General features: G+C 45.7%; 1 protein-coding gene across 14 annotated transcripts; it reads right to left on the reverse strand.

Moving 5' to 3' along the window:
* Window positions 1-12,238: 12,238 nt before the first annotated feature.
* ZNF621 (zinc finger protein 621) lies at window positions 12,239-27,355 on the reverse strand. Of its 14 annotated transcripts, none has more exons than XM_045436443.1 (5): window positions 27,254-27,355; window positions 25,628-25,713; window positions 16,212-16,365; window positions 15,536-15,640; window positions 12,239-14,046 (listed from the first exon to the last, which is right to left on the reverse strand). In XM_045436443.1, exons 2-5 carry the CDS (start codon window positions 25,649-25,651, stop codon window positions 12,986-12,988), a joined length of 1,344 nt encoding a protein of 447 aa, XP_045292399.1. In that variant the 5' UTR covers window positions 25,652-25,713; window positions 27,254-27,355; the 3' UTR covers window positions 12,239-12,985. The 14 variants fall into 14 exon arrangements, with proteins under 14 accessions (XP_045292399.1, XP_045292405.1, XP_045292408.1 ...); XM_045436449.1 differs by having other exon boundaries at window positions 16,212-16,338; window positions 27,254-27,354; XM_045436452.1 differs by having other exon boundaries at window positions 16,212-16,338; window positions 27,156-27,267.
* Window positions 27,356-27,357: the final 2 nt, after the last annotated feature.

Raw genomic sequence — 27,357 nt, forward strand, 5'->3', positions numbered from 1 at the left:
GCACAACCTGAACCCCAGAACTCAGCAGGTGCGTGGCGCGGAGAGGTGAACTGGGGGAGAGAAGGCACAGAGGGCAGGGAGACGTTTTTGCTTGTGAAGAGAGGATGGAGATGGGGGGGGGAATATGGAAAAACCACTCCCTCCCCAAAAGCAGCTGGAGAGAAAGTGGAAAAGTGGAAAGAGCCGCAGGGACAGAACTAAAAAGGGAGAAAGGAGAGGGCTTAAATTCCACTAAGACTCTATAAACAGGGGGAGCGCAGATGAAACTCCGCAGCTCGATACCTGGCGGTGCTCTGGTGGGAAGGGCGAGTCCGCAGGAGCAGAGTGGAGTCCGGGGGTCTTCGGGCCACGCGGGAGAGGCGGTTCCCCTGCTGGGAGGACGTTAGGTAGAGGCGGTGCAGCCCCTCCCACAGGCGAAGGTGTCGGCAGACCCCGGAGAACAACCGCACCCGCTGGTGCTGGAACAAGGCCGCTGGGGGTGAAGCCTGGCGCCAGATGTGTGTTGTGATTTTCCGGAATCCCTGAGGCGCTGCTGCTACACGATCGCGTCAACTTTTTCCGGGGAGGGCTGGCGCCAGGCTGCAGTCTCTGGGCGGCGGCGGCAGCCCGGTCGCTCAGACGTTTCTGGGTGTGGCTGGCTCGGGGCCACCGCTCCATGAGACCCTCCCGCAGAGGGGCGGAGCAGGTCAAAGCCGCAGTCCCTCAGAAGTAAGCGCTGGGGGAAAAATGGCCACATCTGACATAAAACTCAAGATGGAAATGCCCCCTGGCAACCCGGGACGGTGTAAAAGCGGGGAGAGGGCGGAAGCTGAAGACAAAGGACGGGTGCGCGATTGCTGATCGGGAAGAACAGAGTTCTGACACTAGAGACCAGGAAGTTGGATGACGCCATTTTCAACGCTTCCGCGCATGCGCATACACACCTACAAGCGCCCAACGATCCACCCTAGTAAGCTGAGCAGCGCCATCTAGTGGAGAACGGAGCTGTTACACTAAACCCCACCCAACTGGGCCAACCTCGCTCTTCAGGAACACAAATCTCTCCGCCTGCTTAGTTTATGGACTATAAAGCACTTCCTAGTTTGAGTTCTAGGGGAAAATGAAGTAAATTCAATCGTATTTCAGTCCGTTTGCTGGTCCATCTATTCAATTTTCTTTTATTTTCCTTTTTTTCTCTTTTTCATTTCTTTTCTCTTTCTTGAATACAGAAAAAATTTATTTTTATTTTCAATTTTTATTACAAACATTTTTCTATAATTTTTTTCTACCATATTTTTTACGCTTGTGTCAATTTTTTTTCATTCTATTTTACTTCCATCATTTCATTTTATTCTACTTCAGTGTATCCCTTCTTTCAAATTTTCAAACGATTTCTTTTTTTTCTTTCCCCTTTTTTCTCTAATCTATCAAACACCTTTCAACACCCAGGCCAAAACACACCTAGGATCTAGCATCATTTATTTCATTTTGTCTGTGTGTGTATGTTTGTTTTTAATTTTTTAATTTTGATTTTTTAAATTTTGATTTTTAATTTTAATTTTAATTTTTTGACCACAATAATTCCTATTATCCCTTCAACATGACAAAATGAAGGAATTCACCCCAAAAGAAAGAGCAGGAAGAAACAACAGCCAGGGACTTAACCAACACAGATACAAGCAAGATGTCTGAACCACAATATAGAATCATGATAATAAGAGTACTAGCTAGAGTCGAAAATAGATTAGAATCCCTTTCTGTGCAGATAAAAGAAGTAAAAGCCAGTCAGGAAGAAATAAAAAATGCTATAACTGAGCTGCAATCTCAAATGGATGCTGCAGCGACAAGGATGGATGAGGCAGACCAGAGAATGAGCGATATAGAGGACAAACTTATGGAGAATAATGAAGCAGAAAAATAGAGGGAAACTAAGGCAAAAGAGCACAATTTAAGAATTATAGAAATCGGTAACTCATTAAAAAGGAACAACATCAGAATGAAAGGGTTCCCAGAAGAGAAAGAGACAGAAAAAGGGGTGGAAGGGTTACATGAGCAAATCATAGTGGAAAACTTTCCTAACCTGTGGAAAGACACAGACATCAAAATCCAGGAAGCACGGAGAACTCCCATTAGATTCAACAAAAACTGACCATCAACAAGGCATATCATAGTCAAATTCACAAAATACTCAGGCAAGGAAAGAATCATGAAAGCAGCAAGGGGAAAAAAGTCCTTAACATATAAGGATGTCTTAACATATAAGGATGGAGAACCATCTATCATGCTAACGGTCAACAAAAGAAAGCCAGAGTAGCCATACTTATTTCAGACAATCTAAACTTTAAAATAAAGACTCTAATAAGAAATGAAGAAGGGGTCATAATTAAGGGGTCTATCCACCAAGAAGGCCTAACAATTGTAAACATTAATGTGCCAAATGTGAGAGCACCTAAATATATAAATCAATCACAAACATAAAGAAACTCATTGATAATAATACCATAATAGTAGGGGACTTCAACACTCCACTTACAGCAATAGACAGATCATCTAATCAAAAAATCAACCAGGAAACAATGGCTTTGATTGACACACTGGACCAGATGGACTTAACAGATATATTCAGAACATTTCATCCTAAAGCATCAGAATACACTTTCTTCTCCAGTGCACATGGAACATTCTCCAGAATAGACCACATACTGGGACACAAATCAGCCCTAAGAAGTACAAAAAGATCGAGATCATACTTGCATATTTTCAGACCACAACACTATGAAACTCAAAATCAACCACAAGAAAAAAATTGGAAAGGTAACAAAACTTGGAGACTAAAGAACAGCCTACTAAAGAATGAATGGGCTAACCAAGAAGTTAAAGAGGAAATTAAAAAGTACATGGAAGCCAATGAAAATGGTAACTCCACAGCCCTTTTAGGCCTTCCTAAAGAAGGAAGAGAGATCTCAGATACACAACCTAACCTTACACCTTAAAGATCTGGGAAAAGAACAGTAAATAAAACCCAATACCAGCAGAAGACAGGAAACAATAAAGATTAGAGCAGAAATCAATGGTATTGAAACCAAAAAGCAGAACAGATCAATAAAACCAGAAGCTGGTTCTTTGAAAGAATTAACAAAATTGATAAACCACAAGCCAGTTTGATCAAAAAGAAAAAGGAAAAGACCCAAATAAATAAAATCAAGAATGAAAGAGGAGAGATCACAACCAACACAGCAGAAATACAAACAACAAGAAGATATTATGAGCAATTATACACCAATAAAATGGGTAATCTGGAAGAAATGGAAAAATTCCTACAAACATATACACTACCAAAACTGAAATAGGAAGAAATAGAAAATTTGAACAGACCCATAACCAGTAAAGAAATCGAATTAGTAATCAAAAATCTGCCAAAAAACAAGAGTCCAGGGCCAGATGGCTTTCCAGGGGAATTACCAAACATTTAAGGAAGCATTAACACCCATTCTCTTGAAGCTGTTCCAAAAAATAGAAATGGAAGGAAAACTTCCAAACTCTTTCTATGAAGCCAGCATTACCTTGATTCCAAAACCATACAGAGACCCCACTAAAAAGGAGAACTAGAGACCAATATCCCTGATGAACATGGATGCAAAAATCCTCAACAAGATATTAGCCAACTGGATCCAAAAACACATTAAAAAATTATTCACCACAACCAAGTGGGATTTATATCTGGGATGAAGGGCTGGTTCAATATCCACAAAACAATCAATGTGATTCATCACATCAATAAAATAAAGGATGAAAACCATATGATCCTCTCAACAGATGCAGAGAAAGCATTTGACTAAATACAGCATCCTTTCTTGATAAAAACCCTCAAGAAAGTAGGGATAGAAGGATCATACCTCGAGATCATGAAAGCCATGTATGAAAGACCCAATGCAAATATCATCCTCAATGGGGAAAAACTGAGAGCCCTCCCCCTAAGGTCAGGAACAAGACAGGGATATCCACTTTCACCACTGTTATTCAACATAGTATTGGAAGTCTTGGCTTCTGCAATCAAACACAAAGAAATAAAAGGCATCCAAACCAGCCAGGAGGACATCAAACTTTCACTCTTCTCAGATGATATGATATTCTATATAGAAAGCCCAAAAGATTCCACCAAAAAACTGCTAGAACTGATTCACGCATTCAGCAAAGTCACAGGATATAAAGTCAATGCACAGAAATCAGTTGCATTCCTATACACCAACAATGAAGCAACAGAAAGAAAAATCAAGGAATCAGTCCCATTTATAATTGCACCAAAAACCATACAATGCCTAGGAATAAATGTAACCAAAGAGGTGAAAAATCTATACACTGAAGACTATAGAAAACTTATGAAATAAAGTGAAGAAGACACAAAAAAATGGAAAAAGATTCCATGCTCCTGAATAGGAAGAACAAATGTTAAAATGTCAATACTACCCAAAGCAATCTACATATTCAATGCAATCCCTATCAAAATAACACCAGCATTCTTCACAGAGCTAGAATAAACAATCCCAAAATTTGTATAGAACCAGAAAAGACCCCGAATAGCCAAAGCAATCTTGAAAAAGACAAAGCAGGAAGCATCACAATCCCTGACTTCAAGCTGTACTACAAAGCTGTAATCATCAAGACAGTATGGTACTGGCACAAAAACAGACACTCAGATCAATGGAACAGAATAGAGACCCGGAAATGGACCCACAAACGTATGGCCACCTAATCTTTGACAAAGCAGGAAAGAATATCCAATGGAATAAAGATAGTCTTTTCAGCAAGTGGTGCTGGGAAAACTGGACAGCGACATGCAGAGGAATGAACCTGGACCACTTTCTTACACCAGACACAAAAATAAACTCAAAACGGATGAAAGACCTAAATGTAAGACAGGAAGCCATCAAAATCCTCGAGGAGAAAGCAGGCAAAAACCTCTTTGATCTTGGCCGCAGCAACTTCTTACTCAACACGTCTCTGGAGGCAAGGGAAACAAAAGCAAAAATGAATACTGGGACCTCATCAAAATAAAAAGCTTCTGCACAGCGAAGGAAACAATCAGCAAAACTAAAAGTCAACTGACAGAATGGGAGAGGATATTTGCAAATGACATATCAGATAAAGGGTTAGTATCCAAAATCTATAAAGAACTTATCAAACTCAACACCCAAAAAACAAATAATCCAGTGAAGAAATGGGCGAAAGACATGAATAGACACTTCTCCAAGGAAGACATCCAGATGGCCAACCAACACATGAAAAAATGCTCAACATCACTCATCATCAGGGAAATACAAATCAAAACCACAATGAGATACCACCTCACACCCGTCAGAATGGCTAACATTAACGACTCAGGCAACAACAGATGTTGGCAAGGATGCAGAGAAAGAGGATCTCTTTTGCATTGTTGGTGGCAATGCAAACTGGTGCAGCCACTCTGGAAAACAGTATGGAGGTTCCTCAAAAAACTAAAAATAGAACTACACTACGAACCAGCAATTGCACTGCTGGGTATTTATCCAAGGGATACAGATGTGCTGTTTTGAAGGGACACATGCACCCCCATGTTTATAGCAGCACTATCAATAATAGCCAAAGTATGGAAAGAGCCCAAATGTCCGTCGATGGATGAATGGATAAAGAAGATGTATATATATAGATATACACACACACAATGGAGTATTACTCAGCAACCAAAAAGAATGAAATCTTGCCATTTGCAACTACGTGGATGGAACTGGAGGGTATTATGCTAAGCAAAGTTAGAGCAAGACAAAAATCATATGACTTGACTCATATGAGGACTTTAAGACACAGAACAGATGAACATGAGGGAAGGGAAGAAAAAATAATATAAAAACAGGGAGGGGGACAAAACAGAGGAGACTCTTCAGTATGGAGAACAAACAGAGGGTTACTGGAGGGGTTGTGGGAGGGGGGAATGGGCTAAATGGGTAAGGGGTACTAAGGAATCTACTCCTGAAATCATTGTTGCACTATATGCTAACTATATGGATGTAAATTAAAAAAAATAAAAATTAAAAAATAAATTAACTAATTTTAAAATAAAGTGGACAATCTATTCAAATGATGGAGACACCTCAGTGTTTACAAAAAAACTAGGCATCTCGTTTATGGGGAAATAAGAAGACCCGAGAAGTACAAGGAAATTGCCCTATTCCCAGAACAGAGCACCCGTAAAGAGAATCGCCCTTCTCAGAAAAAGGCACAGTGTGGCTTCATATTTCTGCTGCCTATCCTGTTAAGGTTCATTATTTACACTTTTACAGTCTAATGGACATCACTCCTGCCATAATTAACCAATATGCTAGTAGTCACTGAAGAATAAATTATAACAAAACTTCTAAGACTGCCTGCAAAATGAGGGCAAGTAAAAAAAAAAATCTCTGCCACAGCAGTAATTATTTGATACACTGAAATCTGCTATGTTTGAGGCTGTTTTTCTTAGAAAGTTAACATGAAGAGCTGAAAGTGTGCATCAAAACATTTCATTTCTGTCCCCAACCACTGTGACCTTGAGAAAGGTCGTTTACCATCTCTGGAGTTTCCCGGTATACAAACCAGAGATAGGAAGTCTCTCATGCAATGTACTGTCCTTAAATATTAAGTGGCAAACCAGAAAAGTATCTATTTTTATCATTATTAACCTCCAAGGTATCCTTGTGGAGGCAGCAAAAAGAACTAGACTGAAACTTTTAGGCCAATTAAAATTTCCTGGAGCACCATAAATTCATTGTAATTAGCAAGTGGATCAGCAGAAATAAAACTATACCACTGATTACGGATTCCTTTAAAGGTAAGACATGAGCCAATCTTGTAATTGGGCTCCATGTAATAAAACTGGCAATGCTTTCTTTAAGCAATACATCCAAGCACCTAGCTTTTAACATTATGATTTTTAGATTAAAGCAAGTTACGTAACTTCTGGACAGTCACGAAGACACTGGTACTGGTCTACTTACAGGGAGATTGAGAGACCACCTTTTCTACTCTAAGAATCATTAAGTCAAGATATTTTAGAAAATATCGAACTTGTTTTGAGAAAAGAAAGAGGTGGCAACAGTGAAGGGTGGTGGGAAACTGGCGAGCAACATTTGGGATTGGGTTCCTGGCGTTTGGGACAAAACGAGAAAAGAAGTAAGAGAGAAATGAAGAAGGCAGGCGAGAGACGGAAATACCTTTTATATTTTCTCAGCCTGTGCCACTGATGCTTGCTCTCATTTCTCTATGATTTTATATTTTGCATGTGTATGATTTTGTAGACGATGTGTATATTATAAAATAGTATATTGTTGGTTTAGATTTTTAATTTATGCAAATCATATCACAGTGTATCTATTTTTTTACGATTTTTTGGGTTTTGCTTTGTTCTGTTTTCAATGATCGTTATATTTAATATCTAGAACAAAATCTCCCACTTTGCTCTTCAAAGTTGTCGGAACTATCCTTTGTTCTTTGGTCGCCTAAATATAAATTTTAGCATCAGTTTGTCAGGCACCGTACACAATCTCCTTTGCAATTCTGGATGAAACTGCTTTTAACTTTATAAATTCATTTGGCAAAAGCTGAAATCTTGACGGTACTGATCCTCCCCAGCCACGACTATGGTGACCCTTCAGTCATTTCGGCCGTCTTCTGGGCCTCTAGTGGGGGTATCTGATATTTTATGGCTGCCCCCAAATATTTTGAAAACCCTTTCCCCATTTTAGGACTTCTCCCCCTTGTAAACCTCACTTTCCCAGATAGAATCCAAAAGGTATTTCTGGAAGCCCTTGCTCCTCCGATGTACACATAGAATCGACTTCAGTGGCAGGTACGTCCTTGAAGACAGAAGATGACGGTGCCCTGCAGTCTCCTACCAAAACGGTCGTGCGGGTACTTGCTTTTCTCCACCTCCTGGTGGTCCCGCTCTCCAGTGGGGTTAGGTGACATCCAGTTACAGACACCAGCAGCGGCTGGGTTCCCGCTGAACCACTGAGTGCTGCCATTGTCAGTTACTCTTCTCGGCTTCTGCCACCGTGGCATCCTCCCTTGGTTCCCTCTTGGAAATCCTGCACGTTAACCACTAATAGGTTAACAAATCTCTTTTCGCTTAACACTAGTTAAGGGGGATCTGCAGTCAGCACCTGAACGCAAGAGTTAGGAACCAGAAGCGGACTGCTGTGCGGGTGAACCTTAGAGGTGGACGTGCCTTAGCGGAAGTGATTGCGAATACGGTGGTGGAAGACCAGATACCCCAAGCTGGAAAGGTGGCGCGCCAAGGTGGCCGCCGCCAGTTCTGAGCCCGGCGTGGCTCCACGTGTCCTCGCGGGTCACCCAGGCTCCCTGGAGCTCACTGTTCTCCCGGCGGAGGGCACGGATGATCAGCGGCTGAGCCCAAGGACGGAGAGGGACGCACTGCAGAATCCAGAAGACAGAAGCTCCAGAATAGTGGTCGAGGGAAGAGGGGGAGGGACGTGGACCCCAGAAATACAGTATGACGGTCAGGAAGCATCAAGGGCCTACTTGCAGTTACTGGCCACGAACTTAGGCGAAAACGATTGAGCATGGCAGTTTCCCCCGCTCACTTTTGGTAGTGTAGGTGCAGGCACGAGGAAGGCAAACAAGCTGCGTTTAGTCACAGGTGGGGTTTTACCAAGTGCACACGGCTAAGCAAGAGGACAGGGAGTTCAGGGAGACTGTGAAGGAATGTCCTAACAGGTGAGCATGGAATTCAAGCTGGGCGAAGAGAAAGGACAGGCACGAAGGAAGTGAAGGACAGTCCGCATCAGGATTCTTAAGGGAATACACCGGAAGGAGGTGGCACCGGCAGGGTATTTAAAGTGCTGAGGGCACCGTAAGATGTGCGTGTTCGGTAGCAACAAGGTCTAGGATCTGATCAGAGGAGTGGCTGAGGTAAAATGGAGAAAGGAAAGGAGAGGGTGAGGTACTGGAAAGATCAGCTACTGCAATCACCAGGAATTAAGAATAACGTTGAACAGGGGCGCCTGGGTGGCTCAGTCAGTTAAGCGTCCGCCTCTTGATTTCGGCTCAGGCTGTGGTCTCACAGTTCATGGGATTGAGCCCCACACCCACACCACGCTCCAAGCTGAGAACGAGGAGCCTGCTTGGGATTCTCTACCTCTCCCTCTCTCTCTCAAAATAAACTTGAAGAAAAAAAAGAAGAACATTGAAGAGAATGACAGCAGGCCAGCAGCTAAAAGCTTCCAGGAATAATGGCATGGGACCCAGAAGCCCAGCAGTACAGCCTGATGACATGAGATTCAAAGGTGGTTTTTAGGAGAGCAGAGGGGCGAAGAAGGGTCTGGAACGGGCAAAGAGAAACAAAGAGGATCCGGGGTATCTGGTATCAGCAGCGTCCAAGAAAAGGGGCCACCCTGTCGGGTTGGGGAAGCAGAATCCTCAAGAACAGGCAGGTTTGGACCAGAGCACAAAGATACAAACAATGTTCTGAGAGGCTGAGCGTACGGGACATTTTGCTACCAGTGGATGGGCCGTTTCAGGGAACAGAGCAAAGGAAGGTTTCAGGAGTTGAAGTAAGATGAAGACAACAGGGGAATGCACAGAGGCCTAGAGGCCTAAATTTGCAAGAAGCGGCGCTATCCTGGGAGTTCAGGGCTCCTCGCGGCGACTGGGGGAAACCTGTGGTGCGTGCGGAGACGGCCCCCGGGCTCAGGACTAGAAGGCTGGGGAACCGGAGGTTGGGGTATGGGTCTGGAGTCCTTCCTCGTTCCTGCCAGGAGAGGCATGGAGGCCTGAGGCTGGGTAACCTTACTCCAAGTACCTGGTGCTCCCCCTTAACATGTGCTGATGAAGGCATGGAACCCTAGGCTTCAGTTCTGGGAAATCTTCCGGAAGCATTTCTTGCAGAATTTGTTTCTCTCTTCCTCTCTCTCTTGGCGCCTGTCAGGTCACCTACACTGCACCCCTCTTTGTGCTGCTTTCACCTCTTTCTTGCTATGCTTCCCTGGGTGATTTCCTTGACTGTATTTTCCAGTGCTTATTCTCAGTCTCATTTCTGGTTATCAACGGTTGGTTTTCAAAAGGTCTTTTTCCGTTCTCTGAATTTCCCTTTTTTGGAGCAAAAAGGTTTGCATCTGTTTCATAGATGCAAACCGCTTCTCCAAGCTTAGAATAAATTTGCTTCTTCCCACGCAGTCTGTTCCAAGTGGGCTTTCTTTTTCCTTGCCCCGGCCTCTTTCACATCCTTGGCTATTTGTTTATATCTAAGAACGGAGCAATAAAAAGCTGGCTGGGGGGGGGGGGGGCTGGGCACGGGGAACCTGGCTAAGAAGCTCTATGTGCACAGCTGGAATGTCTAAAGAGCCATTTCACTGAGGAATCGGATATGTCAGGATCATCGCTCTTTCCTCTCCCAAAGAAAGTTCTTCTGATTTCCAGCTGAGAAGGTACACAAGTCCAGTGGGCAGCATTCTGGATGGAAGCGGGGGCAGAAGGCTAGAAGGGAGGGAGAAGCATTTGACATTCGGCATCATACCCATGACCTCCAAAACTGTTTTACTGCTCCAGAGAATAGAGGGATAGGGGCGACCTGAGAATCTTAGTGCTTTGCAAAGACTTAGCAAATTCTCCTGTTCTTGTAGCTCCACCAGCACCCTCCACCGCCACAGAAACGTGAATCTTCAATTCCCAAGTCGCTGTGGGAAATCTGCCACATAGGACGGCTGCTCGGCATCCCCCAGCGCGGCTGTTCAAAGTCACAACTCTTCACCCGCCTTCCAGCCTCCAAACTGTGGGCATCATATTTTCAACGTCCTTGTAAGTTTGTGCCTTTTCTTTGTTAACCATTTACCGTTTTACTGGGGTTTCAGGAGGCCATGGATGCTAACATGTCCAGCTACCATTTTCACTAAAAACTCTGCTGTGGATTTGATCTTTGCCAACTTTGATTTGGGTTTTCTGAGTCTGTTTTTCTTGTCTTTAGTTTTTGCTTAATTTGTTTCCCACCACCAAACACCATCCCCAGCTTTCTGAATTCAAGGCCTCAAACTCGTTTGCTAAAGAACGCATCTAAGCCTGCAAACACTGCTCTGAGCACCACCTTTTGTCACATCCCAGACCCTGTTGTATACTGTTCTTACCATTGTTCAGTTCCTGATCATTCCCAGCAGCCAGTTTGTGCTACCTTGAACCCAAGAGCTCCTTGGAGGGGAATTAACTTATAATACGAACATATTTCTTCATTACTTCAGCCAAGAAGCAAACAGCAAAAGGTAGCCAATGTCAACCCCTGCAAGCCTCTGGCAGGGGAGACTTCTACAACGCCTCAGAGCCACCTCAGACATCTTTGCCCCTTTCTTTCTTTTTCTTTCTTTCTTTCTTTCTTTCTTTCTTTCTTTCTTTCTTTCTTCTTCTCTCTCTCTATTTCTCTTTCTTTCTTTCTCTCTCTCTCTCTCTCTCTCTTTCTCTCCCTACTGGCCATATTTCAGTTGCTTTTCTCTCTTCTTCTAAACCAACACCACCTGCCCTGCTTTTAGAGGTCTCTCTGTCTCTCTCTTGAAGATCCACTGTGAAATCAGGCAGTCTCCCCCAAACCCTGTATCAACATATCAACCTCCAAACAGCCCACAGCCATTTTCTGCTTAGAGCATCTCTCTCAGTGTATGTCTAGGCATCAGCTCAGATATCCAAAATTAGAACTTCTGGGAGTTAGGCTAGAAAATTACTCTTTTTACACCAGGTTATTCAGACACACGGTGAAGTTCAAGAGCCACTAATTTAAAGGTTTTTCTGTTAACTGCTGGGGAGAAACATCTAGGTAGCAAGAGCAACAGAAAAGAATAAAATGTATGACTGCTTCCGTCAATGTTTAAGGAGTTACTTTAAATTAATGCTGATAATGCAGGACTCAAATTCTTTCTCCAGAAATTGCTTCATACAGGCCTTTGCAGCGTTGTAAAAGATCGCCATCAAGGCCCAAACTAAGAGCAATCCAAAATCCTGCTTCACTGACCTATCACATAAGCCTAGCCACTGACCCATCACACAGCTCCCTCTATGTCTAAAAAATAACTTTAGAGGCTTATTCAGATTTCCCCCAAGTTGGCTTTACACTGATGCTACTGCTTTCGTAATTCGTCAAATTCATAATTACAATTCATGCTATCTGGAGCACACAGAACGCAGGAGCCAAAGCTTGCAAACAGAAAACCAGAATGCCCACCGGGAAAAATGGACACAACACATGGAACGAAGATGAATACCTTGGTGTATATTTACTTAGGAAAAGTCAAAAAGAAACATCTAGATCTCCAGAGCAAAACTACAGGGAAAAAAAAAAAAAACCGATTTGTGTTTAAAGACATGATTGCTCTCAGTCACATAAATGATCGCTATTACTGCATACACACTGTTGTTTTCCACTGGTTATTTCACATGACCTTTTGCACAGACACAGGAGACGCTCAATGACCCGCGCCGAGGGCAACATAACCTCAGTTCTGTTAATGGACCACCTTAGCCCGCTGAGCAATCTGCATTAATTTCTGAGTCCGCTGCTGGAAGCAGATCCCAGCGCTCTTCCCAGCCTGCCCCAAGTTCCTGGCAGCCTCCTGGCTTCCCCGGAGCTGCCTGGCTCCAATCACAATGACCTAGCCTGGGGGGAGGGGGGGGGGTGCGGGGGCTGGGGGAGGGGCTCTCTCCCAGACACTCTAATGCAACAAAGTGTCCTACCAGCACTTCCAACATCAGCACCCCCACAGTGCAGATACAGCCATTACTGTGAAAGCCTGAGAGACCAGTGCAAAAGCCAAGTGGTTACACTTTCTACCGGAGGGAAAATCTACAAACATAGTCTTTCAATATATATAGATAGATTATAATGGAGTTTATGCCGAAACAACTGTAATGCACGTAAACGGAGAAAAAAAATACAAACAAAACAAGCGAGGCTGAAGATGTGCTGGGCCTAAGAGCCTCAAGGGTGCCGAGACAAAGCTCAGGAGGGGTGTGGGGAAGGGGTCAGAATAACTGGGGAAGGCTTCACAGGGGGAGGAAGGCCCTGGAAGACACGCACTATTTGGACAGGTGAGGAAGGCATTCCGGATGCGGGCAGTAGCATGAACAAAGGCCCAGAGGTAGGGACGAGCACAGCATGTGGAAAGGTCAGTGAAGGCACGGCCACGGCTGGAGCAGAGCATGGGCCCTGGAGAGGAACAGCAGATAGGGCTGAGGAGGGGCACTGGGGACTCCTCAGGGATGGCCCAAGAACCTTGACGGCCTTCTTCTCCACAGGGTGCAATTTCTGGTGCTGAACAAAACTGCCATACCATTTGAACGCTTTCCCACACACCTTGCACTCATAGGGCTTCTCTCCGGTGTGGACCCTCTGATGCTGGATGGAAGCTATCTTCTGAGTGAAGGCCTTGCCACACTCCTTACACTGGTAGGGCTTCTCCCCTGTGTGAATCCTCTGGTGGACGATAAAGAGTGACCTACAGCCGAAAGCTTTCCAACACTCTTTGCATTTATAGAGTTTCTCCCCAGTGTGCAATCTCTGATGCTGGAGATAGGCTGCGCTCCTGCGGAAGGCCTTTCCACACTCCTTGCACTCGTACGGCTTCTCTCCAGTGTGGATCCTCTGATGCTGTGTCAAGGCCGTGTTGGAACTCAAACCTTTGCCGCACTCCTTGCATTCGTAGGGCCCCTCTCCGATGTGGTTTTTCTCATGGACAATACAGTCATAGCTGGACTTGAAGGCTTTGCCGCATTCCTTACATTTGAAGGGCTTCTCCCCGGTGTGACTCATCTGGTGCCGAATCAGCTTTGAGTTGTACCTGAAGATTTTCCCACATTCTTTACACTCATAGAACTTCATTCCCCCCCGAAGTATCAGATTCGGATTCAGGCTGAAAGTCTGCCATGTCGCCTTGCTTTTAAAGTCAAAGTGCTGGGAAACGTTTCTGAGAAGCCCTCCTCCTGGCATTCTGTGCCACTCTGCCTCTTCAGACGCTTCCCGCTTTCCAGCCGGCTCTTCGTTCTTGATCCGGGACTCACCACCTGCCCAAAGAAACCACAGGTGTTCCTGGTTACCACACCGGAAGGGGAACAGGATCCAGGGCTCCCCGTGTTCTCTTGTGGAACGTGATTTTAAAAAATATTCTCACGAAATGGCTACAAGCACCCACACGGGAGGACAAGAGAGAAAAAGGAAAACAACAATGTATGGCTGGAGAAGCGATGACCCTGGAAACGGACCAGGAAGTGCCTCCTGTGAGGAAGGCTGGGAAGTGGACTGAGGCAGGTGAAAGGGGCACGATGAGGGCTTCCAGAATGGACAGGAAGAAGGCAGCAGGTGGGAAAAGAGAGGAAACAGAATGGGAGAGGTAAGAGAGATCAGCAAGAAATGGAAATGTTTCAAAAGAGAAGGGGAGAGCGGGAGAGATGCCGAAGAGAGAAGGAAGTCAGGGCTCCCAGGGAGACACGACAGCAGCTCCCGCACGACCAGAGGGCCAGCAGGCTGCAAACCAAACTCAAAAACACTGGAGCTCAACGTCCCACCTGGAAGCCAGGAAGCCACCCTAAATTCCAAATACTGGCCCAGTGACTTTTAAATATTCCACATAATATTCTGGGACAAAAGACTCTTTCAGAAAGTACACTGGGACACAAATTGAACTGGAGAGCTGTAGGCCCCAGGGGCATTTCTGCTAGAAGAACCACTGTTTACAAAATCACAGCATAGATGAGAGAAGTGAGGCCTGGAAACTTCCTTCCAAAACAAAGAAAATCCAAGTAATTGAGGACTCCCAGGACCAGCGAGCGGTCTCAGGTAAATTTCAGTCTGTATGTGTTGGGTGGGGGTGTGTGGGTGTGGGTGTGTGGGTGTGTGTGTGTTGGTGCAATTGTGTTGGGTGCAGTGGTTGGGAGCAGTCCTTGCCTTTCCCTCTACAGCTGTATGTGAGACAAATATAATGCAGACCTAACGATCATGACCTACACAAATTACAGGTGATTTAAATACTAAAAAGGAAAGTTAAGGCATTTTTTTTTTTTTCATTGCTGAAGGCCTAAAAACAGAAGTCACAGCTGTGGCACAAATAATTCAGTCTGACCCACAGAATCATACTTTCCTGAAAGTACTTCTTGGCACAAAATTGGCATACAATTAAGTATTTCCATTGGCAAGTGAGAAAAGAAGTGGTTTAGGAGCTACTGGGTCACGGATTTTCTGTGGGAGGTCGGTGGCCATGCATTCCCAGGGACTGGTTTTCCCAGGTTGGGGCTGGAAACTGGGCAGAGGTCAGAGAGTGCGTGGAGTAGTGCCTTATAAAGAACAGGGAGCCATGTTCTCTGCTGCAGAAGAACCATTTCCAAGAAACTGGGAAGGCAGGGGTGCCTGGTTGGCTCAGTCCGTGGAGCCTCTGACTCTTGATCCTAGGGTCATGACTTTAAGTCCCACGTTGGGTGTGGAGCCTACTTAAAACAAATAAAAAATGTAAAATAAACTGGGAAGGCAAAACCCAAACTGCTAGGTTCTCTTACTCACCTGGACAGATGCCTCTCAAAACCTCTGCTTCCCAGGGATCTGGGCCCCATGGCGCTTCCCCTCTCTCCAGGTGGGAGACCAGAACAGGTTTGGGGAATGGAAATGCTACTCCAGCAAGAAAAAGGACAAACAAGTTGAGAGTCGAAGGGAGACTTCCAGAGTTTTCCTGAGATCTCTCTTGGCCCACCCTACAACGGGTTGGGGGGGTGGGGGCAGGGGGAGGAAGAATGAAATGCCCAGTGAGCTACCCGGGGGTTCTGCGGAAGCGCTCCACACTGTGCTGCAAGGTAAGGCCAAGGAGACAGCGATTCTCCTCAGGGAGAAACTGCAATCTCGCCCTGACCTAAACAAAGAGATGCCTTCAGGAAGAACACAGGTGCTGATATCCTGGGAGACTCCCCCATAGGCAGAAAACCAACATCCCCAGAACACTGGCAGCATGGAGGAACCAAGGGCTCACCTGGGACACAAGAGTCCCTTCGCTCAGGGCCCAGAACCACACCCTGCCCTGGGACATATAGGGAAGTCTGATTTCAACACATGAGGGGACCAGGGCTTTCTTCACCCGACATCTGCAGAAGCTCGTGACTGCAGAATTAACCTCAGGAGTTCAAAGCCCCAAAACATCAGAGGAAGATGTTGAAATATCACAAAGGACCACAGAGAGGGGCCTTACCCAGGGAAGCCATGTTCGTATAATTCTCCAGCATCACCTCCCGGTACAGGGCCCTCTGCATGGGGTCCAGGCTGGCCCACTGATTCTGGGTGAAGTACACGGCCACGTCCTCAAAGGTCACCGGCTCCTGAAACAACATGTCCCCGGTCAAGCTCTAAGTGGGGGCAGAAGAGGGACCTGGGCTGCAGGGAGGCGGTGGACCTCCCAGGATCTGCAACTCTGAGCCGCATGGGAGGTCTGCTCTACCGAGAACAGCACCCGGCACCCCACAGGGGCAAGCCCTCAGCCACCGCTCCACTTCCAAAGGGAGCACCCCAACACTCTCCCCTCCGCACGGCTCTGGGGGCCCAAACTGTCCTCCCAATCTCGCAGCCTGGCAGTGGGGGCTCCCCGCCTGCTTACGGCATCAACCCCCACGTTCCTGACTCCGTCCCTCTGTACCTCCTACCCTCTTGTATCCACAAGCCTGCCACCCTGCCACTCACCCTGTCTCCACCCACCCAAACAAGCTCAGCCCACTTTTGTTCCCTGCACCCAGCGTCTCCTCAGCCTTCCCTGCCGTCCCGACTAGTGCAGAGAGGAGGCACACCCTAAAGCTATTTCCAGCATGTTATATACCCCCTTGGCTAGTCAGAAAGCGCTCTCCAAGGCAACCTGCAGCCTGCCTGTTCCGGCCTCTTCTCTGAACCCCCCGTCTCCAGAGAAGGTCAGCAGTGCCCTGTCTCTGAGAAAGATTCATCCCCCAGTCTCGAGCTCCGTCCCCATCTGCCAAGACCGCTCTCTGCCTCCCCCTGCAGCCCCCGCCATCTCCCCAAGGATGAGGGGCATCAATTCTTGTTGATGAAGACCCTAGGCACCAGGCTCTTAGGTGGGTATTTTCAAAACATGTATTTCACTTCATCTGAAAACATCTATGTGAGGCAGGATTTATTAAGCCCATTTTCACATGATGAGACGAAGGCTGAGAAAGATTAATGACTCTGCCCAACACCACACAGCCAGGAACTGGTTGAGCTGGGATTTCAGCCCAGATCGGACGGTCAAACAGCAAACCTGGGCTCTTCCCACACACCGAGCTGCCTCCCGTACTGGGCTCACGAGCCTCCCCTAAAACACGGCTCACCCCTGCTCCTCAGCATTACTGGGTGCTGCCCCATCTCTGGAGAACAGCTTCTCAAACTCCTCACTCCCAACAGCGCCTGTCTACCCATCTCCACCATGCTCCCACCAAGCCACATGGACTCCCTCCCCCAGTGTGGACGGAGGGGTCGGCTATTTCCAAACCCCACACGCCACCCTGCGAGCCAGAGCCTCTGAATCTCCCATAGAGCCCGAGGGCCGTCCCTGATGGTGGCCACTGGCTCCCTTCTCTGCTTCCACAGTCGGGGTGTAGGGACCACAGAAACCAGACTCCCACGTTGGAGGAGGTTTCGTGACTTCTGTGCCCTCTCGCCTCGAATCCACCTCCAGGGAGACATGCGGGACCCTATGCAGTCAGCTTTGCTCTTTCAGCCACCAAAAACAGGAACACCTCCCCCGGGAGGCTCAGCGAAGCCCCTCTCTGTGCACCACCGTCTCTCTGGGCAGCAGCCTTGCACTGGCATCAGGGCCAGGGCCAGGGAGAAGGGAAGGAGCCCTAACTGCTCTTGGAGGAAGCGGGAGGAAACGGATCCCAAGGATAAATGCTGGCCCTCTTGCTTTGGTGGCCACTCTACGCTGGGTCCTTATGAGGGTGTCCTTTTAAAACAACCAGAAGGAGGGAACCTGGTTCAAAAGGAGACACTGAAAGAACAACAAATGTGGTTGGGGCGGCTGGGTGGCGCAGTCGGTTAAGCGTCCGACTTCAGCCAGGTCACGATCTCGCGGTCCGTGAGTTCGAGCCCCGCGTCAGGCTCTGGGCTGATGGCTCAGAGCCTGGAGCCTGTTTCCGATTCTGTGTCTCCCTCTCTCTCTGACCCTCCCCCGTTCATGCTCTGTCTCTCTCTGTCCCAAAAATAAATAAACGTTGAAAAAAAAAAAAAAAAACCATTAAGAACAACAAATGTGGACATTCTTCAAAGCAAGAGCTGGCCTTTAAACTGGGCGAGGACAAGGTCCGAAGGGCCCCCCAAGTCCAAGCCCCAAATCCCCCCACTAGGCAGAACCATGATGGCCTGAAGTAGTCACGCTCACCGAGGCGGGAGGGCCTGTGAGGACAGCAAGCACAGGCTCACAGGTGAACCGAAGTTCACCTCCACTTACGGCAAGTCAAACCTCACCTCCCACGCCTCCAGGGCTGGTCCCACAACTTCCTCCTCCCAGCCTGGCACCACCAATCTCTTCCTCCCCCACTGTCCTCTCCAGCTCCTACCACATAATCCCAGGGTTCCACCCAGGGGGGGTGGGGGAGACATGCCTAGAATTAGAGGAAAACATACTGCTTTAAAGTAGTTGGGTTACATATACGTTTTTTCTTCCTCCTGTGGATGGCCCCTATGTACCTCATCTTATTTTCTCCACAGCCTTTCTCATCACCCAACAAACTATATTGTTCATGATTGATCCCTCTCCAGCAGAACGGAGGTCCATGAGGCAAGGACTCTGTTTTGCTCATCACCGGCTCGCTAATACACAGCATAGTGGCTGGCAGATACTGGATGCTTAATATGAATTTGCTAAAAGAATTTCAAAAATGGTTTGACCGTAAATAAAATTTTTTAAACTTATGAAGAGGGTCAGGAAACAGCAGCAAATACCACCATAAGTAAAATGCCAGAGCATATCCTGTAAAGGGGACGGATACCTTACCATGAGCTGCCCACAAACTGCGAGATCATGACCTGAGCCAAAGTTGGAGGCTTAACCGGCTGAGCCAACCAGGTGCCCCACAAATGGTAAATATTTAGAACGGACAAAATAACTCATTAAGTTATCTAGGGATAGGATAAGTAAACCAGAATCACTAGTTTTCCTAAATACCTTAGCAATTAGAAGATAAAATGGTGGGCAGCTGGCTGGCTCAGTCAGCAGAGCATGCGACTCTTGATCTCAGGGCTGTGGGTTCAAGCCCCATGATGGATACACAGATTATTTAAAAATAAAATCCTTAGGAAAAAAAAAAAGAAGAAGAAGATAAAATGGAAGAAAATAAGATGCCATTCATATACAAATGGCTAAGATTAGACCTAACAAAAATGTGCAAGACCAAGATAAAGAGAACTGAAAGTAAATAAAGGAGAAACAGTGTTTCCAAAGGGGAAGAATCAAATTTATGAACAAGTCAATTATGTCCAATAATTAATTAATTGGACAATTATGTCCAATTGTGCCTAGGAATTCAATAACATCCACTCTCCCACCAAAAAAAAATCAATGACATCTGTGCAGAGAAAAGAGGTCATTTAAAGTCATCTGAGGGACACCTATCTGGCACAGTTCACAGAGCATGTGACTCTTGACCTCAGGGCTGTGAGTTCAAGCCCCATGCTGGGTGTAGAGCCTAATTTTAAAAATAATAAGAATAGGGGCACCTGGGTGGCTTGGTGAGTTGGGCTTCGGCTCAGGTCATGATCTCCCGGTCCGTGGGTTCGGGCCCCGCATTGGGCTCTCTGCTGACAGCACAGAGCCTGGAGCCTGCTTCGGATTCTGTGTCTCCCTCTCTCTCTGCCCCTCCTCCTGTTCATTCTCTGTCTCTCTCTGTCTCTCAAAAATAAATCAATGTTAAAAAAAATTTTTTTTAATAATAAGAAGAAGAATAAAGTCATCTGGAAAAGTAAATGTAGAAGACTACCCAAAACATTTTGAAGAAAAGAAGTTTCAAAAGAAAAGATGAGCAGGAATTAAACCTTACGTTAAAAAGCCAATACCTCAGATTTACGCTTCCTCTTTCGAAGCCAAACATTCATCAAAGAACAATTGAGTTAAACTATCACTGGTAAACAATTTTCAGCTTTTCTCAGTTGCACTGTAGGATGTACATAAGCAGTAAGTGTATTTAGGTTAATACAGTCAAATTCTATTCAATGTTGCTTTTTTACCACATTACACTGAACACTGGATACACATTTAAAGACGTGGTTTTTTCGGTAAAACTCAATAACTCAGAGCTGTGTCTACAGTTAAAAGGGAAGCATTTGACATGTTTGTTAATTCTAGTTTCATTTAATGACTTCTTAGGCATGTAAATTTAAGTTTTTAAATTAATGGGGAAATCTGAGATGCAATACTGATACTTTTGGATTTCTGTCTTAGTGTTTATACAAAATTCTGAGACCTTGATTTAGATCTTTTATTGTACTGTGATTTCCTTTTCTTTTTTTTTCAAGTTTGTTTATTTATTTCGAGAGAGACAGCATGAGCGGGGGAGTGGTGGGGGGAGGCACGGAGAGAGAGAGAGAATCCCAAGCAGGCTCCACACTGTTAGTGCAGAGCCTGACACGGGGCTTGAACTCACAAAACTTTAAGATCATGACCTGAGCCCAAACCGAGAGTTGGACGCTTAACCAACTGAGCCACCCAGGCACCCAAATCTTCCTTTTAAACACTGAAAGAAAGGGGAACCTGAGTGGCTCAGTCAGTTAAGCATCCGACTCTTGATTTCAGCTCAGGTCATGATCTCATGGTTCTTGGATTGAGCAGCGTGTGAAGCTCTGCCTTGACAATGTGAGCCTACTTGGGATTCTCTCGCTCTCCCTCTGCCCCTCCCCAACTCACGCTCTCCTTCTCCCTCCCAAAATAGATAAACTTTAGAAAGATAAAAAAAATAAATGGAAGAAAAAATAGGGTAATGCTATAAGAAAGTGAGAAAATAGTCCGACAGGGAGAAAATAGTTGAAAAGGCCAGAAGTATACAAACAACTCTTAAATCTCAAAGGTTAACAAACAACCCCATTACAAAACGTGCAAGAGACCAGAAGAGACACCTCGCAGAGATATACAGATGGCACAGAGGTATATGAAGAGATGCTCTACCTCATATGTCAACAGGAAAATGTGCATTAAAACACTGAGATACCATTAGACACCTATAGCAACGGCCAAAATCTAGAACACTGAAAACACCAAATGCTGGAGAGGACAGGGAGCAAAAGGAACTCTCATTCACGGCTGGTGGGAGTGCAAAATGGTACAGACGCTTTGGAAGGCAGTTTGGCAGTTTCTTATAAAACTAAACATGCTCTTGCCATATGATCCAGCAATCATGCTCCTGGGGATCTTCCCAAATGAGTTGAAAACTTCTATCTGCACACAGACGTTTACAGCAGCTTTAGTCACAACTGTCAAAACTTGGAAGCAATCAAGACGTCCTTCAGTAAGCGAATGGATAAAACGTAGTACATCCAGACTATGGGATGTTATTCAGCACTAAAAAGAATAATGCTATCAAGCCATGAAAAGTCATAGAAGAAACTTAAATGCATGTAACGAAGTGAAAGAAACCAATCTGTGAAAGCTACATACTGTAGGATTCCAACTACATAACATTCTGGCAAAGACAAAACTATGGAGACAGTAAAAAGATCAATGGTTGCCAGGGAGATAGGGATGAACACGTACAGCACAGAGGATTCTCAGAACCTTGAAACTACCCTGTATGATACTATAATGATGGATACATGTCATACATTTTTAACCCATGGAATGTTCTGCACCAAGAGTGAACCCTAATGTAAACTGTAGACTTTGGGTGACTGTGATGTGTCAAGGTATGTTCATCATTGTAACAAAAGTACCACTCTGGTGGGGCAATGTTGATTATGAGGAGGCTAAGAATAGCCAAAGCAATCCTGAGAAAGAAAAACAAAGCTGAAGGTATCACAATTCCAGATTTCAAGATACACCACAAAGTTGTAGTAATCAAAACAGTATGGTACTGGTACAAAATAGACACATAGACCAATGGAGAATAGGGTCCAGAAATAAATCCACAGTTATATTAATTAATCTGTAACAAAGGAGGCAAGAGTATACAATGGTGAAAAGATAGTATCTTCAATGAATTCAGGCTGGATTAAAGACCTAAATGAGAGACCTGAAACCATAAAAGCCCTTGAAGAGAACACAGGCAGTAATTTCTCTGACATCAGCCACAGCAACATTTTTCTAGATGTGTCTTCTAAGGGAAACAAAAACAAAAATAAACTACTGGGACTACACCAAAATAAAAAGCTTTTGCACAGCAAAGAAAACCATCAACAAAACAAAAAGACGACCTATTGAACGGGAGAAGATATTTACAAATGATATATCCATTGAAAGGTTAATATCCAAAATATATAAAGAACTTATACAACTCAACACCAAAAAAGAACAAAAAAAAAAATCTGATTAAAAAATGGGCAGAGGACCTGAATAGACATTTCTCCAAAGACCACCTACAGAGAGCCAACAGACATGTGAAAAGATGCTCAACATTACTCATCAGGGGCGCCTGGGTGGCTCCCTCGGTTGAGCGTCCAACTTCAGCTCAGGCCATGATCTCATGGTTCATGGGTTCAAGCCCTGCGTTGCGCTCTGCGCTGACAGCTTAGAGCCTGGAGCCTGCTTCGGATTCTGTGTCTCCCTCTCTCTCTGCCCCTCCCCTGTTTGTGCTTTGTCTCTCTCTCAAAAATAAATAAAAATTAAAAATTAAAAAACAAAAAACAAAAAACAAAAACATTACTCATCATCAGGATCTGCAAATCGAAACCACAATGAGATATCACCTTACATGTGTGAGAATGGCTAAAACCAAAAGGATAAGAAATAACAAGTGTGGGCGAGGATATGGAGAAAAAGGAACTCCTGTGCACTGGGTGCAGCCACTGTGGAAAACAATATGGAAGTTCCTCAAAAAATAAAAATAGAATACCATATGATCCAATAATTTCAGTACTGGGTATTTACCCAAAGGAAACAGTAACACTAATTCAAAAAAAAATTGGGGAACCCCTATGTTACGGCAGCATTATTTAAATAGCCACAATATGGAAGCAACCTAAGTGTCCATCAATAGACAAATAAGGAAGATGTGAGATACACACACACACACACACACACACACACACACACACACACACACACGTACGCACACCGAAATATTATGCAGACATAAAAACAGATGAGATCGTGCCATCTGAAACAACATGAATGGAGACAGGGTATTATGCTAAGTGAAATAAATCAGACTGAGAAAGACAAATGCTATACGATTTCACTCATATGTGGAATCTAAAAAAATGATAAACAAAAAGAATCAGATCTATAAATACAGAGAACTAATGGTTGCAGAGGTGGGGAGCTGGACAAAATGGGTGAGGGGAGAGTGGGAGACACAGTCTTGCATTTATGGAATGAATAAGTCACAGGAATAAGAGATACAGCATAATGAATATAGTGAATGACATTGTAACAATGTTACATGGTGACAGATGGTAATTATGCTTGTGGTGGGGACAGCATAATGTATCAACTTGTCAAATCACTATGTTGTACACTTCAATTAAGGTGACACTGTGTGTCAATTTACTCTCAAAAAAATTTCTTAAGGGAGCCTGGCTGGCTCAGTCGGTAGAGCATGCAACTCTTGATCTTGAGGTCATGAGTTTGAGCCCCACATTGGGGCAGAGTTTACTTAATCAATCTATCTATCTATCTATCTATATACATATTTAAAGATAACGAGCTATCCTATGCATCTATGGAGGCAAGGGGTATATAGAAACTCTCTGTGCTTTCTAGTCCATTTTACTATAAACCCAAAACTTCTCTAAAAATAAAGTCTTGGGGCACCTGGGTGGCGCAGTCGGTTAAGCGTCCGACTTCAGCCAGGTCACGATCTCGCGGTCCGTGAGTTCGAGCCCCGCGCCGGGCTCTGGGCTGATGGCTCGGAGCCTGGAGCCTGTTTCCGGGTCTGTGTCTCCCTCTCTCTCTGCCCCTCCCCCATTCATGCTCTGTCTCTCTCTGTCCCAAAAATAAATAAACGTTGGAAAAAAAAAATAAATTAAAAAAAAAAAAAATAAAGTCCATTTTTTAAAAAAAGACAATATTTATCTCTTATCTGGACGACAATATGCTTTTTTTTTTTTTTCTTTTTAATTTTGAAAGAGAGACAGAGCATGAGCAGGGGAGGGGCAGAGAGAGAAAGGGAGAGAGAGAATCCCAAGCAGGCTCTGCACTACCAGGGCAGAGCCCGATGCAGGCTTGATCTCACAAACCAAGGGATCATGAGCTAAGCAGAAACCAAGAGTCGAACGCTTAACTGACCGAGCCACCCAGGTGTCCCAGACTACAGTATGCTTCTAACTGATTCATACTCTTCTACAACCAACTCACCAATAGTACTGGGAAAAAAAAAAAAAAAAAAAATTTTTTTTTAAGTAATCAACATGGGGTTTTGAACTCACAACCCTGAAAATCAAGGGTTGCATGCTCAACCGACTGAGCCAGCCAGCTGCCCCTGGAAAATCTTTTTCATAAATAAATCCAACCATCTCACCTACCCTGCTTAAAATCCTTTAGTGCCTTCCCACTGAACTCAGAATAAAAACCAAAGTCTTTACAGATGAGCCTACCTCTCCAGCCTCACAGTGAACTACCTTCTCTGATCTCTCCCTGTTTCTAGAGTACACCCAGCTTTCTCCCTGACTTCAGGGCCTTTGCCATCCTTTTCTCCAGAAAGCTCCTCTTTAGCTGTCTCCTCAGTAGTTTCCAAAACTGTTTCCATCTCATCCTTGAGATCTCAACCTCATGTTACCTCCTCCATGAGGGCTTCCCTGACTATTACCTTGAGAGGGAGCTTCTTTGGGGCTCCTCAAATTAGAAAAGGTAAGTGCATAGGAATCACCTGAAGAGCTTGTTACAACAGATTCCTGGCCCCACTCACCCTCCTCCCCAGTCTGATCCTGGGTCTAGGGCAGGGGCGTGAGAATTTGCGATTCTAATGACTTCCCAGGTGATGTAGACTACACTTTCGAAGCACCGTACTTTAGCAACATGTAATTACTGATTTAAAGACTGTCTGTTTTGCCAGCAGTATCTTCTGAGAAAAGGAAACTTGTCTGTGTTAGCCAATATTGTGTCCCTAGCATTTATAAAGTGCCTATGGAAGGAACAATGCTGGTTTCTCTGGGATACCTCTACGGTCTGTGGGACAATCTTTTCAATAGAGAATTTCTTGGAGGTCAGCAGGCAAGTTTTACGTGCACCACGTGACCTGGATTTCCACCTTCAGAGAGAACTTCTTAGCTTGGGTGCCTCTTTTCCCACTTAACCCTACACAATCCAAACTCATCACTCATACACAAAACTCTGATTTCCTCCACCACTATTTACAGCCAGAGCGGTGGAGATAAATTTAAGGAGGAAATCATAGCGTGGCCAAGTCGGACCTTCTCGGTCCCTTCCTGATTACCGGACAGCTAATGTGATTTTAAAAGACTGAAAGAAGCTCAGCTCACCTGAGGCCAAGTTGTTTGGTGCATGGCTGATGTCCCCTGGTTTCGAGCACTGTCTTCTTGATTTGGAAAAGCAAGACCCTTAGGAGCTAAGAGAAGAAGAGCCGTGAGTGCAATGGACCCTGTCCTGCAACACCCACAGCGGCCTATAGCCTTCCCAGTCTCATTTCCAGCACTGGTAGGAGACTCTATCAGACCCCCTTGTGGCCGATGGCCTCAACAACCTCATGAATTGCTCTGGTCCTCAGGACAATTCTCCATCTGCCTGCCCAGTCCATGAACGTTCCTGAGACCATTCACACGCAATGGACTGAGGGATCCAAGACGAATCCTATCCCTACGGTGTTCGGTCTGAACAAACCTAAAAGCGCGCTTACAGGAACCATGGCGCTGCCCCTAAAGCGGAGCCGATGGAGAGGAGAAGGGACAGAGATGGCAGGATGCGGATTAACAGTAAAATAAATACTCGGTGTTCCAGTGGCTGATGCTGACCGGAGACCCGACCGGGATCTCCGCCCAGGGAATCAGAGACCCCCAAACAGAAACGTCAGTAGAGGGCGCGGGAGGCTGTTGGGCCAAATTCTTTGGGACAGAAAAGAGGATCACGCTTCGGTGGGCAGGGGGCTGGACCAGGGCTCTAGAAGGCCGCGCAGCCACCTCGGGCGGCTTCTGCGAGGCCCGGACGCCGGAGCTCCGCGTCAGGGAGCGGGGTGAGCCGACACCGGGCCCGACTTTAGGGGAGGGGGACGCTGACGAGCCGCCAGGAAAAGCGATTAAGCCGGGGCCGGGCGGACCTGGCACGTAGAACTCGCCGGAGCCCACGCTCTCCCCGTCGGAACACCGAAAAGCTGGCAGCTGCAAGCCGACGCGGAAGTGGGCGCGAGCGCCCAGGGCCGCTCTAGGCCTCGCGGAGGCAGCTCATCTCGGTGGTCTCCGCGGCCCGGCCCACGTGACTCGCCCTGCCCCGCCCCGCGGAAGAGGCGGAGCTGCGGGCTGGCCGCGGCCCGAGCGTTCTTTGCCTGGGTTTTACTCCCGCCGCAACCGCGTCAACGTCCTCCTCGCTCGTGGGCCGCGCGGCTCCGGTGCCGCCTCTAGGCCCACGTGGGGTCCCAGTTAGCGGAATGCCCGGCAGTTGTCGGCCGGCTTTACCCCGAGGCTCACCTGGGCTGTGATGGTATGGGGAGGGCGGCTCCGGGTGTCCCCTCTTAAAGGCCCAAGCTGGGCCGCCCTTAGGAAGACTGTGGTTTCCATCCGCCCGTTTAAAGCCCTCTCTCTTCCTGGGCCTGCACGTGTGGGGGTGCCTTTTAGGACAGACTCATTTAACTACCAAAATAATGGTGACTAAGGTTGCCAGGCATCCTCTGTATACAAGGCATGTCCTATATTAAATGATGTTCTGTGTTGGCTTAAATGCCTTCTGCTTAGTTTCTCCAAATTTACCAACAAATCTGGAGTTTAGAGCTATTTTTATCACCCAGTAACTGGCACTTACAATTTCAATGTAAACATTGGCTGAAAAAAAAAATCATACCTTCCACAAATAGTCTCTCCTGCAGGTTTGGCTTAGTGAAGTTAAAAAAACTGAGAATTAACAGATTAAAATTACGTTTTTCATATTCAAGTAATTACCGTTAATCTACATAACTTTGGTTCAGTGCACGTGCTCTGCAAATCATCCAATGACCGCCTCGCTTGGGTGGTTCCCCGTTGCTGCTGAAAGTTAGCAAATCAAT

This window comes from Leopardus geoffroyi, chromosome C2, assembly GCF_018350155.1.
Source record: "Leopardus geoffroyi isolate Oge1 chromosome C2, O.geoffroyi_Oge1_pat1.0, whole genome shotgun sequence".
Classification (NCBI taxonomy): Eukaryota; Metazoa; Chordata; class Mammalia; order Carnivora; family Felidae; genus Leopardus; species Leopardus geoffroyi.